The sequence below is a fragment of the Streptopelia decaocto genome (assembly GCF_964273445.1).
Source record: "Streptopelia decaocto genome assembly, chromosome: 2".
NCBI lineage: Eukaryota > Metazoa > Chordata > Aves > Columbiformes > Columbidae > Streptopelia > Streptopelia decaocto.
Window position 1 is genome coordinate 110,786,429 of NC_138655.1, and position 19,068 is coordinate 110,805,496.

Sequence of the window (19,068 nt, forward strand, 5' to 3'; positions counted from 1 at the left end):
CTGCTCACAGCCCAGGGCTAACGTAAAATGGGATGGCGACAGAGACTAAATGGATGAATGCTTTGGAACATGCATGGTGTATCTTGTAATACATTCAGCCCTGAAACTTCAGCTTTCTACTAGCCTCCTATGACAGGTCCATTAACCGCTCTGAGATGTACACAGGCCACCACCCTGGAGCCATTCTTGATATTGCCACCTGGCAGCTGTCCCCTGCCTCACCACTGCAGGATCATGCTTCCTTCACAGCCAAGTTAACAGTGCCTGGAAATACCAGGTTAGGTCACTTTCAAAGGCTGTTCAACCCAACTTTGAAATGAAGCAGATTGGGAGCAACCTATTAATATGAATCGCTAAAGTTGTGGGACTAAATGGCCAAGAATGGTAGCTTCCTAAATCATTGTGGTTAAATCCATCAGAAGAAGTTCGCTTCTGGCTTAGGAGCTTGGGTTTTTTTGTTTGGTTGGTTGGTTTGGTTGTTTGTTTTTGTTTTTGTTTTCCAAATAAATAAAAAAATCTTATTCCTGGCTAATTTGGATTTTGACTACAGTTATTTACACTTGCACTGTCATAAAAATACTCAAGACACCCTTATTCTTCCTCTGCTCACTGCTAACAACTCTCATTCCAATAAAGCAAATGACAACAATCACGACAGCTGGAAGAGTTGGCCAATAGTAAATTTATTATTTGGATCTTGAGGAGTAAAAAAATAGCATGCTCAAAGCGTTAGTTTATGTTCAAATAAATACCCTCATTAGCACTATGATTTTGAATCAGTGCACACCAACTGGAGAAGGCGTCACACTCTATTTGAGGGCCTAGCAAATATCAAGAACCAAAACATGGTTGAGCTTCAGTTTCTCCTTTAGCATCTTACTTCAGAAATCAATTTTTAAAATTAAGAAAGAGATAGACAAAAGCAACAACCAAGAAAAACAAAGCAAGAAGTGGGATTACTGAAGCCATGCTTCTTTTGGTATATTTTAATCATATGATGTTTAACAAGTAATTTAACTGGCTAGTTGTGCTTGTTTGACTGAAACTGAGTTAATTTTCTTCACGTAGTTACAAACCTTTCTTTTTCGTAGCTAGCGCAGTCATTGTTTGAAATTAGTTTGAAAACAAGGAGATAACACGCCAGGACAGAGTTGATGTCTTTTAGCTGTTGTTGTCTGAGAGCCAAGGTCTTTCTGAGCTCTGCCCACAGGTGTGAAGCAGCTGGGAAGTGGGGCATGGATGGGGCAGAGCTTGACTGACATCCAGACTGATCAGTAAGAATATTCCATGCCAGCAGTGACATGCTTCATATTTAAGAAGAGTTGGGATTTTCTGGCTAGAGGGGCATATGGAGAGGAAGACATGTTTTGGTTTCCACTCTGTTTCGGTCGAGTTCTGTTTGAGAATTTCTTTTAGTTCAGCCTTTTGCCGTCCTGCCATTTTGCAGAGGCCTCTGGGCCTTTCTGCCTTTTTTCTCTTCTCACTTCATGATCGGCTGTTTGGGACCAGGTGCTGCTTCCTGGGACTGGCTGCTTGGCACAGATGGAGTTTATGAGGAATTGCATTGAGTATCTTTTATTTTATATTCTATTTGCATTTTAGATATAATAGTATTAGTATTGTTAGTATTATTTTGTTATTCTATTAAACTGTGTTTATCTCAATTCACAAGTTTCTCCCTTCCCTTTTGATTCTTTCCCCTAACTGGGGACATGGGGAGTGAGCGAGTGGCTACCGTGGTTTTAATTGCTAGCTTGGGTCAAACTAAAACAATAGTTCAAAGAAAAGTAGCAAAACTGAATTAACCTTTACTGGAATATTTGTTAAAACTAAGATTCATGCCTTGAATTTGAAGGGAAAAAAAAATTGGAAAACACAAGCTCCAACTGCAATTATGCTGTTCATATATTGCTGCTAAAGAACAACTTAAGTTTCATTCATCTTCCCTGAAGTATAAACCAAGGATGTACTGTAGAAATTCCAGGATAACTACACAGTCCTAACAAACAGGTTTTGGTAACTCAAAGTGACACATTTCAGTACATATTCATAAGGGCTGGGGATTATTATTGGGCTGTAATTGCAGTTGTTCTAACACCTAATAAGCCATGGCTGGAAAAACAAAGGCAGGTTAATTTGTGATTTCCTCTACTCATTCAGAGGCAAATTAAGTGTCAAACAGCTAATACAGAACATATTTCATTTTATGAGATTTTAATTTAATTCTGCACCATATCGTTGATGCCTTAATGTAGGGTGGTTTATCTAAGAGGAAGAGCAATTTATAAACCTCTTTCAATTGAAATCTTTAATGATAGGATACGATAGCATAATTACAGCAATGCCTGCTAGTCCTACTATACATAAGCAGCTGTCAGCAATTCTATCATAAACATAAACCCTTATTTTAGGGGTTTATAACTCAAATTTAAAAATTTGGCTCCAGGCTGAAATTTGGGATACATTTCTGCCCATCAGCAATTAAACTACAAAAAATATATACCTAAATACATATACATCTTTAGAGCTGCAAGTACATAAAAGCTCTGTCACACCTTAAAAATTCCTCCTTTCTTTTTCACTTGGCCATTGTTCAAAATTATGTGCACACATTGTAGGTATCATGCGGACAAATCCTTCTCCACATTTTTCTGCACTTGTATTATACCTAAACTAATTCCACTACGGCTTGACAGGTTCTGGAATGCATTTCTAGGAGCTTGGATAACTGGAATGGTGCCAATTTTTTTGCCCTTTTTTTATTTATATTCCCTACACACACACATTTGAGAGTATTATGAAGCTGAGGAGAAAACCACTCATACAATGAAGTTATTGATGAAGCTGTGGGTAAAAATGTGTATCTTGAAATGGTGTTCTTCCTATTTTCTCTCAGAATTCTCAAATAACTTCTCAGACCTGGTTCTTTCTTCCCCCCCACCTTTTTTTTTTTCTTTAAATGAGTGTTAGGAGAGCAGTTCAGGTAATGGCTTCAAAGCATCCCAAATCTAACACTCTTAAGTGTTACTCACACCAGGCTTTGTAAAGCTTTCAGGAAAACTCCTGGTTGTCTGCCTCAAACATAGATTAAAACATATTCCTGAAAAATGCAAAAGCATGAGAAACCTTAAGACCTATGAAGAAGCTGTTGGAGTATGACAGGTTTGGGTTTTTTTAAGTTGCTCAATTGCATATTTACATTTAATTACACTGACCACAATGGCTCCAAGGGTCCACTAGACCTCCTAATTCCAATGGCAACACAAACCAAATATGCAAAAGAACTGGCAGAAGTTAATGGAAAAATAAACAGCCAGTATCAAGGAAATACTGAGCTTAAAGCCTGGGCTGATATCAGAGTGCATTTCTAAAGCAGCTGCCTGCAGTCACATCACATCACGCTAACATCTCCTTGTCTCTAACAAGCCTCTGCAGTGCCCGGTGAATCACCGCTGCACCGTGGGGTACGGCGGGGAGCGGTGGTGGGCGGCACCTTTCCATAGAAGGGGCATTGATTTTGGTGTCAGAGGGGACAACTGCTGAACACCAAATGAGGCACAAAGCAGGCATTTTTAACATCTTTGGGGGTTTTAACATAAATCCTGGCATTTTTAGCAGGGTAGGCTCCTAGGCCAGATTTCTCACCGTCACCCCAAGCGTGGGTTCGTGTGGCTCAGGCTCCGGAGCTGGCTCAGCACAGCAAGCACAGCCAGGTGGGGTCCCATATGGCATGAGATCCAGAAGCCCCCATGAAGGCTCAGAGGAGGTACCCCGGTTTTGGATGATGGTCCTCTGCTGATGCAGGTTAAAACACTTCCTGGGGCTCCCTACCCTGTCTGCCTTGCACCAAAGACAAAGGCAAATTCCCCAGTAGCTGCAGAAGGAGCAGGATCATCCCCCCCACTCCCAAAAACATCCAGGGAGAATATTCACTGCACTGCAAAATCCAGGATACCCATGTTATGACTCTGTCTGAGCATGCCACTTTCAGCTTACAATGGTTTTTAGCAGCAAATTTAAGCGTGTATTCGAATATATTTTATGATGTGGTTTACTCTGGTGTAAACAGTGATGCATCAGAGGAACTCTGACAAATAAATCACAAGTTTCTGTACTCTCTCTTTCTATAAATACCCACTTTTCCTCTAATGCCCAAGAAGACCGCAACACAGATTTATTACTTACCTCCAGGCAAATCTGCTCTGAAATTACAATTCAGTAATAGAAGACTGACCCGCAAAAACTGTTAGTAAAATATCGTGTGTGTACTTGGGCATGTAGTTAGGATTGTTAATATCAATTAATTCTGCTCACAGAGGAGGACTTGTTTTAAAACAACTTCATTTTTCTTCTGCATATATGTAATTACACAGCTGTAACTAATAGCCATAGCAAAGCAATCTGCCATCTAAACAACTAGCATTATTCTTCAAAGTATTACTTGTGCTTTTCTTCTTGTATTTTCTTAGTATGAGAGGTGATTAGCAGATATGATTAAATGTATATATCAAGCCTTTTAGCAAAGTACCAAACCTTGCTTTTCAGCTCCATTTTTAATGGTATATAGCAGTTTTCTGGACACAACTGTTTTATTCTGCAATGCTGATATCTGTCTCCCCATATAGAATAAGATAATATTTATTTCTATGGAGTTTCACCACTACCACCCTTTTCTAATGCATGTTATCACTGGTATTCATTTCTTTTATCTTTGTGTAAACCATGTGCTCTATCACATTTGCCATTTTGTTTGGGTGACATTCCCATCAATCAACCGATTGCCTGTGCGTGCACACATCAGGGACTATGAAAATTTACCAAAAATTTCATTATGCTTCATAACAGTCACTGGGAAAAAAAAAAAAGCTTTTGGCATGAGAGGAAATTTTAGCTATGAAGAATCCCAAGCCTAATACAAACAAAATACATGTTTTGTCTGGCTGTATTTCACAGAGTTCAGCACTTTTTAATTTATTATTTATAGAACGACAGCACACAGAATTAATATCAGCAAAACATATAGGTAACACTTGCCAGCCACCTATCATAACAGGAATTCCTCAGGCACCAGCCTGGGTTTTGCTTCATGAACAGAAAACCTCAACGCTTTCCAAAAGTAAATCTTGCTCTCCAGCAAGATTGGCAAATTGCTCCAGATGCATGGCTTTAAGCGCTGCAAAGATTTGTATACTTGCCTGTTCTTCCAGGCAGCTCAAGTGAGGGAAAATATTGAATACTCACACATGCAGAGGAGGAATGGGAGATGGTTCGTAATGGTAGCGTCCCTCATGATGTCTCGCATCAATTGGTACAGGAGGGTGGAATGCTGGAAAGAGGTGAGGCGGATCTGCAAAAACAAGCAAGGTTCCCAGATCTGAGTATCTCCAACAACTCTTTAAAAACAACATTGATAAAGATGCAACAGATATTGAAAAGCAGGTGTCAACAGCACTATGACTTACAGGTCGCATTCCCCGTCCCTGCCGCAGTCAGTCAGGTCTGTCGGAGAGGAGAGTTTGCCCCACAGTGTTTGCATGAATATGTATTTACCAATTTTAATATTCCCTTTTTATAGCTTTAATAGAAAGGGACGTAAAGAAGTCTTTAATAAATAATTATGTGCCCATATGTGAAGTGTCAGATCAAAAGGACCATCAAGCCTTTCATAAGCATTCCTGATTTATTTATTTTTTATTAAAACGAGAAAAAAAATATACCAGGACAAAAAGCCTAAGCAGAGAATGCAATACAACACAATTTTGAAAAGTATATTCTCAGAGATGTACACGCAATGCTACAATGGAAAGCAAAACTGAAGCGGCATGCTGAGAAATGCCTATCTGGAGTAAATCAGACAACAGAGTTAGAAGGGAAATGCAACTGGGAAAGGCCGTACTGGAGATGCTTAACTGTGTCACGTCGATGGTCACATCTGGAGGGATGTGCCTGAGGACAGAGGGACTCATTTAATAAACCGCTCTTAAAAAGCAAGGGTGCTTTCTTTGCCCCCGTGGCTGGAGACCCACGGCTGCAGTAAGCTCCCCTGCCCTGTCTCCTCCAAGGCTTTTGCAGAAGGGAGGTTTTGCAGCTGCCAGGGCTCTTGTTCCCCGCTGTTTCCAGGGAGCCTCAGCGACCAGGCTGACAAACGGGGGAATGTGGCCCTGCCACCCCCATGGGCTCTGCTTCTGTCGCAGGATTGCCTCCCAGCTTCAGAGGACACAAAGCACATGGACCACAGCTCTCCGCACCAGCACATTTGTGTGCCTACAGGAGCTTATTAGCCACTGTGCTGCTCGCCGCTTCCTCCCAAATGCTCAGAAATCCAAACGAGATGCTGAGCAGCTCCAGCAGCATGAAACAAACCCATCCTGCCCAATTATTACCCGACTGCCACTCGGGATGAAGTCATGTGTTTATCCGACACCAAAAGCTGAGAAGTACAGACATTAGGTCACGTCATGGATTTACTAAAATGCTTCTAGAAAGAAAGAAAACTTTAATTATGCACTGGCAGTAAAACGAAGTCTATTTTGCTTTTGCCTGCTGACTCCTGAAGGTATCTTCTCTTTATATTTCCTGCCTTTCCTATTCAGCAAAATGTAATCCTCCTCTTAGATTGTTATCTGTGAAAGCAGTTCCCTCATGCCAGCTAGAGATGGTCAAACAAACAAAAAAATAAATTCCCCTTGGTGTTTGTCAAAAGTTGTGTTGGTTTATTATTATGTTTTGAAGTGGGAGAAAGAACTAGAGGGACAAACCTCATGGCCCTGAAGGAGTAAACAGAAGGAACGAGGGGAAATCACGCACATAAATTCTGAGGAAATATTCCTAGTATTTCAGGAAAATCTGCAAACATCTAACATAGCCTGTCCAGTTTTGTGGCTTGATTTTATGAAACATCACCAGCATGTGATCAGCCACAGCACATTTCTGCCATTTACTGACTCAAGGCTTAGGCACTGTAAATGAAAAATAATTGTGGCTTACTACTATGAGCTGGGAGCTCAGATTTGTGGAAGCTTTAATTCTGCTTCTGCTCCACCAACTGGACCTTGGCATGCAATTTGTTACAAGCTTCACTCCCCATACCAAGCACTCCTGGGTTTCAGGAGTAAAGGTGGGTCACAGATGACCAGGTATCCCTGTGAATCCACTGGCATCACCTGAGTGGAGGATGCTTGCTGCTACCTCCTGAAACACACTCTTACCAGCTGCCAAAGAGGAGAAGAGGAAAAGGGGCATGAGAAGTGTGTTTTAGCACATCTCCTTGCCTGCCCTGTTCACCGCTTTGCTGGTATTTGACTACAGCAGCATAAGCCCAAGGGACAAGGTTTTAAAGCAGTTGTCTGGCATTTTACCATAAAAATAGTGCCACTGTTTTTTCAGCAAAGAAGGAGGTCACTCACCCCCTTGCAGATGCACAGGAATGTCCTTCTCTGTCCTACACGTCTCCAAAGAGTGGGTCTGGGGAGCACAGATGATACCACAAAGATTCTGTCACCTTTATTCATGTGAGACCGGACAGGCTCCAGCTGGCCAAGGCAAGCAATCCTGCTGAGGACCCCGAGTCTTCTCACTGTCCCACCCTCACCCAGCCTGAGCACCTACCCATTAAAAGCAATCCCAATATTTATGCAGTGAAACACCATTTAACCCTCCTGAGTGTGATCACCTATCTTCCCCTATCTGGGAAATGGATAATGAATATTAAATGACCCCAAAAGGGTATCCCCCTTTGTGGGGCTTATGCAGCACAGAGCACCAACAGGTTGTACTTAAAGCATGGGATATAAATCTCTAAGAACACCTTTTTGAGTCTGCTCACTTTAAGCTCCTTTGTATATCTTGGTTGCATCTTGTTTGCAGTTTCCATCTGGGAAACAGCCGTACTCCATCACGGCACAGGGAGCTGTCTCCATCAGCCCTGCACTGACCGGAGCAGAGCTGCATATCAAAACCCAACATAATTATCCATCTCACAGTTTATTATTTACACACTAGCAATACAGCTGGTGAGCATCATAACTCAAGTGTATGTGTAATAAGTTACTATACTGTAGCCATCTCCTGTTGCAACCCTTAAGAAAAACCACATGATGACTTTTCCAAAGTCAGGCTAAAACTGCTGAAGCAGAATAAAGTGCCATTAAACCTGGCTACCTCCTATTTATCATATAATTTCCTGACTGATGGTTCCACAAACCAGCTGCTAAGTGCTGTGTACTCTACTGTCAGCAGACTAACATGCTAAATGGGAGACAGGGAGAATGATGTGCAGAACTAGTGGAGTCAATTTTACAGAGGGAATTCAAATTCTGCTGTGTTTGGGTCAGCCCTCAATGCAGAGGTAGGCAGTAAATTCTACGTGCTTGGGGGTCCAAAACCACTCCACTTCGAAGAGCATTGAATATTTATATGGAAAGACTCTTAGATCAAATAGAGACCTGCCAAAGCACCCATCATCCAGGGCTTCACTTGGAATTTACTTGAAACTCCATAAAAATGTAATCTGTTGACACGTATTTATATGGAAATACAGAGTAAGAAGTTTGCAAAGCAGTAAGTTGGGCTGTAGCCAGTTTCACATTGCTTTTTCATATCCCACCCGGTAACTATTTCATTAAAGGCACCATCAGAATATTACAGGCACATTCTGCCACTATTATTTATGCTGTGGCTGAGTAAGGAATGAATGAGATTACACACATGCTAGAATTGAATCTGGACCTACCCAACACTCCTGGTTATTTGTGAGAGAGGCTCTACCTATGTAGTAAACCAGGGGACAATTTAGTGTAAAAGATAGGATACCTGTTCCAATTATAATGACATTTTCACGTTCCTCATTTTAAGCTTGAGGAATGAAACTCTTAACTCTTAGCAAAGTGGAACTCCTCTCACCAAAATGGATTGAGAAAATATAACTCCCTGTTCTGGTAGGGAAATGATTTATCATCATTTGCATTTTCTTAAAAATTCTGGCTGAGGTGCAAACTACCGCAGTGTATGTCAGGCAGTTTTCTTAGAGACATCCAAAGGGAACTGTGAATTCCTGGACCGATCCTTCAATTACATCCTTGCAGAGACTCCCTGACGTAAGTGTACAGTACAGGAGTCGAGACGGACAGATGCTGCCGATGTATTTGGAACCCTCAGCTCCAATTCAGCAGAAGTATCTGATTCTGTGCTTAGATTTCACTATTTTCAAGAACTTGCGAGGACATGCCAAGGCACTGGAAATACACTTAAACACGTTCCTCACACACTGCTGAGTTTGGTAGCCATTGCGTTCTTCTGAATTCTCTGCTGCCTACTACTGTAAGTTCCTTCAGATGTTCTCCTGTCTCCTGCATAGCTAACAGGGTCTCCTCAAAACAAAATGGAAGATATAACTGCCTGAAACACTACAAACTCATCAGTTTTAGCACTGTGAGATTTTCTGGAAAATATGTCAATTTATGCTGACTTTTTGTTGTGTAAAACGTGCTTTTCTATTTCTTCTTCAAGAGTCTTTCTTGCCTTCTTAAAGAAAGTGAATAGGATCATCTCTCTCAAATTACAATCACTCCCACACAGGAAAAAAAGAAGAGACCTACACTTGTTCTCTGAAAGTCATCAACCTACGGCTCTGCTGCAGCATCAAAGGAAAGAAACTGGGAGAAATTACAGGTATGGACAGGTATGGTCCTTGCTGCTGAACGGCAAACCTGAACTGAAGTCTGATGAGATGTAGCAGGCGGCAGCAACTCACTGCAAGACTTCGTGCAAAGGTAGGCAACGCCAGCTGGAACAAAAGTGTTGTGCAACACCTTGAGACAACAGCAGAGAGGTGAAGCTGCTCTGAAGCTCACTGAAGTTAGGGTTAACTTTTCTGTGGACTCTGCAGTATCTCAAACAAGCCTTACTCATTTAAGGGATCACTACATTTGGAAAGTTTGGCTGTGGTGGTAAGGCTAGTACAACACTCTGCCCTCAGATAAGCGATTTGCTCAAGCACCTTGTGATTCCTGCCAAGCCCTTGAGGAAGACGGCTGCTGAAATGACAGGCTGCATTTTCCAGCATGTCAAGAAGACGTTTGCTACTGTAGAAAACGCCTCCATCGGCTTGAACGCACCCGATGTGGCCCTGATGCCTGCACCTGTGTCATGAGACCAGGGCCAAGCAAACACAGGACTCGAGCCCAACACAGGAGGCCCTTGTCGTGTTTTAGCAGATTTGTCCTCAGGACGATCAGCTCACCAAATTAAATGTCAGAACTGAGCCAGCTGCAGAGATCCATCTCAGATATAATCTCTTTTGAGGTGAAATCTCCTTCCCGCTTAAATTCATTACGGTCTTGATGCTGAACTCAGTGGTACCAAACTTTCACACCAGATGTAACAGAAACAATATCAGGCAAAATATAGCCTCCTTGCTAATGTCTTTTCAATATGCAGAACAGTTTTGAAGAGTTTGCCAGCAAATTTCTACACTTCCTTTGGTTCATAAGCTGATCACCAGATGGGAATTTTCTAATATTCAGGTTTGCACAGTCCCTAGGGGCACCACTGTTTCTTCACATACATTCACTTCAACTGATCTGAACTTAATGGTATTGCCAGGTTTTATGGCAAGAATTAGGGTTTTTTTTGCCAAGCAAAGATCTTATTTTGGATTTCTGTTTAACTACAGCTTGTGTTGGGACTCAGTAAGAGCATGTGCTTTGTTTTTTTTTTTTTAGTTCTCTTTCAAAAAGGGGTGAGTTATGTTCACCACATATGCTTATACAGAGGTTTAATCAGGAAGAAAAATGACTGAGCCACAGCCATACATTAATGCATCCACTTAATTTTGTGCACTTTGAAGAGTCTCCCTATGGTGACTGGGGCTGCTGCTTCAGCGTGGCTGGTTGCCATCTCAAGCACTGCTTATTTGCAGCCTGAGCCACAAATGTGCTACAGCTGGTTATCTCAGGAGGCTTTTCCGTGCGTGTCCGTCCATGTGTGCGGGCATGCACTTGCACGCTTCCAAGGTGGCAACCGTCGTGTTGACATGGATGTGGCTACTCACTATCTGACTTCACAGAGAAGGAGATTTTAAGTAGGAAAAGAAAACCCAAAATGAATGGCTAAAAAGAAAAAAAAAAAAAAAAAAATTAAAAAATTGATAAAGCCAAGAAATGAACAGAGGGAGAGTGACAACAAGAATTTTTAGTTGGTAAGTCTTCTCCCATTTCAGTAACACTAAATGTTAATTGTGGTAACATACAGTAGATATAACACCTTTCAGAGAAAACCACAATTTTCAGTCAGATCACATCTCTTCCATATGTCTGTGTGTATTAATGATCAGACTTCCCTTCCCTACCCTCTGCTTGTGCTTGCACACTCCACACGCTGATCTTAAAAATAAACCACAAGTGTTCCAGGCCAAACCTCACAAACTAGAGCACAGCTCCAGCTCTTTGCCTCTTGTTATGGCTGAAAAATAATTTCTACCTTCGCAAAACTGAAAATTAAGACTTTGGGGCATCTTAGATCCCTGACAACCATTTTACCACCTTTCAGTTTGTAAACTTAAGAACCTTGTGGGAACATGTTTCATTGTTTTATTGTTCCACTAAAGCCATCATGCCAAACACATGAAGGAAGAGCAGTTATTGGTGTGCTGGAAGAAAAGTGGCTGGAAATTATTTCATCAGCTGGCACTAAGAGGTCTTTAATATGCCAAATTTGCTGCAGGTATTGGCTAAAAAACTGCTGGATTGATTTCAGTTTGAACGCTTTATAATTCCTCCCAGTCACTTGCAACTCTGCAGAGTCTGAGGAGCAGGACTGCCTTCTGGAATACTAACTAAACTTCCTCAAATCCATTCAACTGACTCCAGTGCTCCCTGACATTTGCCCATCCAAAACAGAAAAAAAAAGAAAAAAAAAGCAGTAAGAGAGAGACCTGGAGGGTAATAAACATATTGCATGTACGAATACCTTGGACTGAAGAGTCTCAAATTCTTTAAGAACATGATTTGTAATTCATCACTGCCCAGTGACTTACAAATGACTGTTTCCACTGGGACGGACTCACCAAGGAGTGGAGGAAGGACTCCTTGTGCTGCACTTGCACTGATCATGCAGTGCAGTCATGAACTTGCCCGGTGAGCAAGTACACAGCAGTACTGCCCCACAGCCCCCCCCAGGACTCACATTTTCAGAGATGAAAAGCCAAAGCACTCCACCAGCACAGTTTGCCCGACAACAAACAGCAAACTGGTGGAAATGCATCAAAATATCCCACCTCAGTAGCTACTTCCACCCAAACAACAGTGACTGCTTCGTCCTGTAAGCAACCTTAGAAAACCCTCATGAACGTGAACAACAGTTGCATATAGCGAGCATTTGTACATTGGCCCATGCTCTCAGGAAAAGACAATGACAATGAGACATCTTAGCCTCATCACCATGTTATTTGGAAGGAAAATTGTTTCATCTAACACAGCTGGCTCTTGGTACGGCACAGCTCATCTTTTTCATAACCTCTGGATCCCAGGCTGCATTTCTTAACAAACTTAATAATGTGGTCTCCGCAAGAAAATGACAAATTGTCCTCTGCCAGGAAGCTGACAAAAGAAATCCCTCCCTCCGCTACCTCCGATGGACTCTGCAGTGAAAAAATAATTCAGCTTCTGCCTTGCAACACGCTTGCTGTTTTGCTGTTGCTCCCCCTCCCTTCTCACGCCACCATGTGTCAGTGCATCCTCCACTGCTTAAAAATCCCCCCCCCCCCCCACCAGGAATTAAGGAAAACAAAAAAAGCACCTATGTTTAACCCTCAACAATCCCAGACAAGTGGTTTCACCCAGCTGCTCTGGAATGCTTCCCACCTTTGATTACACATGTGTAGGAAAGATCACATCCTCAGCTTTTCCTCCTCTATGAGCAGCAAGTAACTGGATGCACAACCACAATATATACACAAATAATTTGTACCTATGTACGTGTGCATACCCCTTTCTGTAACACACAGCAAATCCCAGTGGTCAAAGGTGAGTTACAAAGTGGAGACTAAGGAAATAAAAAGACTATAAAAGAAATAAATACTGATCCACACTGGAGAGAACTAAAGGAGAAATCTCACAGCAAGTCTCTGGGCTCTGAACTGCTCCTAAGCAGAGGTTTAAGGTGAGCTTCCCGACCAGCAGGAACAAGAAGCTGCCGCACAACAGCTTGGCTATTCCCCATGGCTCAACGCAGCTCAAGGAAAGCATTCGAATGCCCTGCTATCAGCTGCACACGTTAACTCAGCAATGAAAAATATCTGTAAGATGCAAAGGTAAATGTGGCTAAGGAGAGGTAACAGAAAGCTAGCAACTAGGAAAAAAAAAATCTATAAATCTCCTTGTATTGCTGCTGATTTGATGTGGGAACAAATAATGACAAGCTGGGTAATTCAACAAGCTTTGGTGCCATTCTTAGAAGTTTATAAAGCAGCAGCGTGAGTCAGTCTGCAAACGTTGTTTGTTTAAATGACGCTTTGAAGGCATGTGTGCTCCTCTGTGTACCCGAATCAAGTTTAAAAGCTATCAAAAAGGCCAAACCTTGAACAGTTGCGTATCAGTACAGCACAATGAAAATCACTGTAGTTAACCAGATTTCCAGCAGCTGAAGGTCTGGACCAGAGGGTGAAAGACTTAGAAATAGATTATACTTAGTAGCTTTGATGAGTAATTCATGGCATGATAGGAATTAGAGAGGGAAAAGTATAATTAGATCAATTATGTCTATTTTTAGATATTAAAACTGTTCAGATTCTATGGGATGCACAATCAGATGAACACTTGGAGAGATTTCTTTCTCCCTGCTGTTCAACCTGATTTTTAAAAATTTCATTGAAATATTCATAATTATTTAGCTTCTCTCCGTACCATCCTTAGCAATTACTCTCCTTCTGTGGTGTTTACACTCTTCACGATCTTGCAGATGAGCAGATAGTTATCATGTGTACTGTCAGGCTACTCAATAACATACATTTATTGCATCCTTTAATCTCTATGTCCATAGTCTAAATTAATCACAGTCACTTGCTTTTGCTCCCTGGGTTTCTCCCACCTTGGGAGAGATATATAGTTGTCACCTCTGCACTCTTTGGCATCAGGTTTTCATTTAGGCTAACATGACACTGTTTAGGAGAAAGCAACCTTGGAAATTTATAATACAAATAACCTATTTCTGCAAATTTCTCTTTCCAGCAGGGGTGTTTCTTATACACAGTCTCAAATACCATTGCCTTTCAGTTTCCCACTATGAGACAGTGCCTTCACCATGTGGCAGTGACCTACTCTACCACTAATAGGGGACTGCTGGTGTAATGGGCACTGCTCAAATCAAGTAATGGCAACACAAAGTGGCCCTCAGTTATTACTTCTTTATATTTCTAAATACTTGACTTTACGATGTTTTCGTCCTCCTTCCTCCCTCATCCTCCCTCAGCTTCTTAGACAGTTCCTCCACTGTATTTCGTTTTTGTGCTGGGTACTTTTTGTTTCAGATCATTACAGAAGATGGAAAGTATGACAAGTTCCCTTAATTTGCCATATTGACATTTATCCTAATTAGTTGCTCAGCCTATTTTTAAGAATGCCATATTGTCAATATTCCAGTCAATCTGAGCTGTTTTTTTCAAGCCAAGCTTTAAGGTAAATATTTTTAACTAAAAATATATAGTCAAATTACATCACTTCCCTGTGCCTTGGTCTGGTCACTGCTAACACGGTGATATCCTTTCTGAGACACTCTGACCCTCTTCAATTAAAAGTCCCAATGAAGAGCTAGAAAAACACTACCCATTCTTTCTTTAATTCCTTAAAAAGAGTGGTTCAATTGCCTCAAACTGCTCATGCTTTATTAATCTCTCCGGGGTTTTGCTCACAATCTGTTTTCAAGGTTGTTTTTCGTTACAGACAACTTTTTCTTTTGTTTCTTATTACTCAGACAGAGGCTGAGAGTATCAGCTTTAGATATATCCACACTTTTTGTTGGGTTTTTAGGATCCCCCCATTTCCTCTTGCCCACCAAAGGGCCTTTCTCTCTACAGCATACGGGAAGTTGGCCACAAAATCAACACATTCACCATCATCTCCACTCTCGTTTTCTGCAGACATAGTGGCAGGATCTGGCAAGGATCTTCTCTTGCTTTGGGAACTGAGTGCTGCTTACCAAGTGCAGCCAAGCCTTTACATCACCCACTTACAGCTAGCACCACAAATCAAAAAATCGGAGTCGACAACCTCGGCTCAATCCACACTCGTGGTCCTCGGGCCCTGTGAAGACAGTCCTGAGCTAGCAGCGTGGTGTGTCAAAACCAGATGCTGCACCCGGTCACATCAGAGCTGCAGAGCAGAGGCACAGGACTGCAGAGGGCACCCGGCTGCAGAACCAGCTCCAGCACCTCCTGAGCTCTCCTGCCCACGCTGCATCGCACAAGCCTTGCTGCTGGGACTCGAGTGTCACAGACTGCATGGGCAGGTCTCGCCACACCAGGGAGGAAAAACACACCCGTTAACAAGAGAAAAGGAAAAACAGAAGAACGGGGATGTGAACAGGCAGAAGCACCAGGGCAACAGCAGGCAAAGCAGCCCATAGCTTTAGCAAAGATTTTTCTGCATAGAAACAGCACAAAAGCAAACTTTAGAGCAGTTTCCATCCTGACATCACCAGTCTACAGTGCTCACCACAACAGAGCACTCTTGAATTGGTACTACTAAAAATTACTGCAACAGCATTGCTTTCTCCAGCCTTCAGTTTGGGTGGACCAGATTTAAAGTTACATCACCTGCCCCTGCACAGTCAGGTTCTTCAGCTTGGTGATTAAGCGACAAGATGGGAAAAAGTGTAGAATTAGGTGGAGTGCAACACCATAAATATGAGACAAGTAGGAAAGGACTGTTGTTCTTCACCCTCAGGTAGGTAAGGGGGCACTAAAGAGGAGGCCACTGCTTTTCATTCTTCTCTTTACATCCTAGAGGAGAGGCCAAGGGTGTTATGAGGAGACAACAGGAGCCAGAAGAGGGGAAAGATGGCCAAACGAGGATGAGGCACACAGACCACCATTCCCTGCCACATGGCCAAGTGCCACAGCAGGCTACAGACACCGTCAGGTTAGATGACCTCAGTGGCAGAGTCACAGAAGAGAAATGAAGTAAAGGTCCAAATGTGTAGAAACAACTTGTGGACCAGGAAATTCCTGGAATGCAAATTTTGGGAAGCTGGGAGAGTGCTGGGGGGTAAAAGGAGAGAAGAATCACCTGCCATGTTCTTACACTAACTCTTGGGCATCTCCTTTCGGTCACTGCTTGGAAATGCAGGATATGCATCTGCTTTCAGCCATAGCTTGCATAGCAGGCTAGACAGATCTACGGTGTGGGCCAGTGTGGCCCCTCATGTTCTGTGCGCTCCTGGCACACTCCCCAAGGCCAAGATGGCTGTAAAACCCTTCCCCTGACACTCAGCCAGCACATCACCAAGCGCCGTGGATAAGCTGTGGGACTCCAACCCATACAGCTCTGCAGCACAAGCATGAAGACTCCCTGAGGCTGTAAAAGACCACCTTTCAGTTGAAAGTTTGCAGAACACACTGTACAAAAGAGGGCTTTGGTCTACAGCTGATGTCAAGCACATGGCGGTAATGAAAATAACAACATGTCTGTCCTCTGCGCACCGAGACATAATCCTTCCTTCTGCATTTCTCTGCGGAGTTCAGTCGCGATCTGGCTGTAGGAAAATGGAGGACTTCATTTACCCACGAGCAGAAGAGGGAAAAGCTCCCCTCAGTCCCACCCTCTGGCAATCTTGGAGCTTTTCCAATGCATTAAGCGTCAGTTTCCCGCCAGTGAAGTGTTTGATGCTCTACTAAATGCAGTGGCACTCAGAGAGGTATAGTAACCCTCCATATGGAAAAGCCGTTTGACACAAAGGTTGGAGGTCAAAAGTTTAAATGTTCATGACAGAGACGACAGCAGTCCTTTTCTGGTCAATAACATCAAAGGATTTGCCAGCTCTTAATGCTACTATTGTCACTCGTTTGGATCCTATTGAAATTCTAGCATATTTATTGCACTCCAGGAGCATAAGGACTTTTTGTTTGTTTTAATCTCTATGCTGAACCAAAGGAGTCTGAAGTGTTGTGACTCCCCTTGCTCTCAAGGAGAATGTGAGGGGAAACAATGCCAGAGGATGCAGCACTGTAGTCCCAACAAACTTGGTGCTTTCTTCCCCACCAAAAAATATAAATGATGGATAGAAACATGTGGTCTCTATTGGACAGGGCTGGAAATCTCTGCTGCTGAACTCCCCACATCACCAGTTTTAATTGTTGTGTGCTATGGCAGGGGGTGAAAAGTGCTCCCCACCATCAAGATCTCCGTTTTGCCAGTCATTGTTGAGAAAGGTTGTGCCGCAGCCGACTGACGCTCCCATTAGGCACAACTGTGCCGGAGCCAGGAACAGCAGCGAGGTTCTCCGAGACGAATTGTAATGCCATAACCACAAAGAGTATCACTTCTCCCAGCCCTCCTTCACTCTCTGAACTTCTGCTTGTGGTTAGGCAGAAACTTATTACCAGAGTGCATGTTCCAAGCATTGTATCAGCCATCGATACCTCGTGCCTTGCCAGGAGCAGGATCCAAGTTCATTTGTTACTACCTTCCTCAGATTCCTGTTCCTCTCTCCACAATGAGGATTAGCAGTTTAAGTTATGTTGCTGACCTCCATCTGGCTAGGCAGAAACAGATGTCTGCGCGCTCGGGCACGATCTTATTTCAAAGTGGGGACTCTGGGTTACTAATGACGTTATAAAGGCAATAGCATATGTTGGCTCTCAACAGTCCATTGTCTAATTGGGATGGTTTTAATCAAATATGAATGTACCCAAGTTTTCGCAGCTAATGAATAAATCCCCTTTTTAAATAACGACAGTAATTTTGAGCTCTCCATCAAGGCAGCATCCTGAAGAATGCCTACACGAGCAGCAGCCATCACCAAAGGCCTGTAAGAGGCTGCAGCAATATCCACCACAGCCCAGTTTGTTATTTAAACAGCTCCTAACTGCCCTTCCCAGAGGTAAGCTGCAGCCAAATTGTTTTCCTTCACTTCACAAACCAGATATGCATGGCTTATTTGAACAGCCCGAAAGTTTACTTTAGTGTCTGTTTAAATACCTTCTACCACATATTTCAAACAAACAGTTCACTTCATTAGAAAGGCAAACAGTGTAGCCACAGAATAGGAGCACTTGAGGAGAACCATGCCAGCAGAGAAATCCTCTGCCCCTGTGTAAACACCGCCTGCTCTGCAGCTCCAGGCAGCATCCGCCTGCAATGCCACTTCAAAAGCCTTTTCACAAATACTTCACACATCTGTTTGTAAGTAAATGATAACCCTGAAGAGATTATCTGCAGGGCTGAGAGCCCCGATGACTATCACCACTGCGGCACAGCAAAGAAAGAAAAACCAAAACCTTTGCTGCCAGCCCCGGCTGAGTTATGAAACTATAAAACTCGGTGGCAATCGGCAGTCCAGTAACATCAGTTAAACCTGTTAAACTGGAAAAGCAGTGCTGCTTTGGTAGCCTCCTTTGGCGTATTTGGCTCCACGAAGGGGAGCAAGTTCTACCCCTAGCAATGGAAAGGTTGCTGCACCTCCATCATTATTTAGCTGAGTCGTTAAATTGGCACACAGCAGAGTTGTACAAAAGAGTGAGAAATCTGCATAGCCAACAAATCACCAGATAAAGCACTAAGCTGTTTCTTTCTGGACAAAACACACATGGCGATTCGAATGCCTCAGGAGCGCATGACATACCCTCAACATACTCTCGAATTCCAGAAACAAGTATGAAAGGAGGAGGACGAAGGAAAAAGGCAACTGGACAGGGAGAGGAGGGGCGATGGAAGGCAGCCAGTGCTGGGAGGCTCCCATCCCCTGCCCTCCCTCCGCACGCCCATGCTGCTCCTGGGGGATGCTCACCGCCCAGCAGGGATTACACACTCAACAGACTAAGGCAGCTCAGAAATAGAGGTTGCTGTCACCCCCTGT

The 19,068-nt window shown here is 42.9% G+C and overlaps 1 protein-coding gene across 1 annotated transcript in view; it reads right to left on the reverse strand.

Annotated features, from left to right (window-relative positions):
* Positions 1-19,068, reverse strand: part of GLI3 (GLI family zinc finger 3) — a 216,176-nt gene that overhangs the window by 94,668 nt on the left and 102,440 nt on the right. The window contains exon 4 of the mRNA XM_082044232.1: positions 5,242-5,347. Coding sequence (XP_081900358.1) covers positions 5,242-5,347 — 106 coding nt within the window. The remainder of the gene's footprint in view (positions 1-5,241; positions 5,348-19,068) is intronic.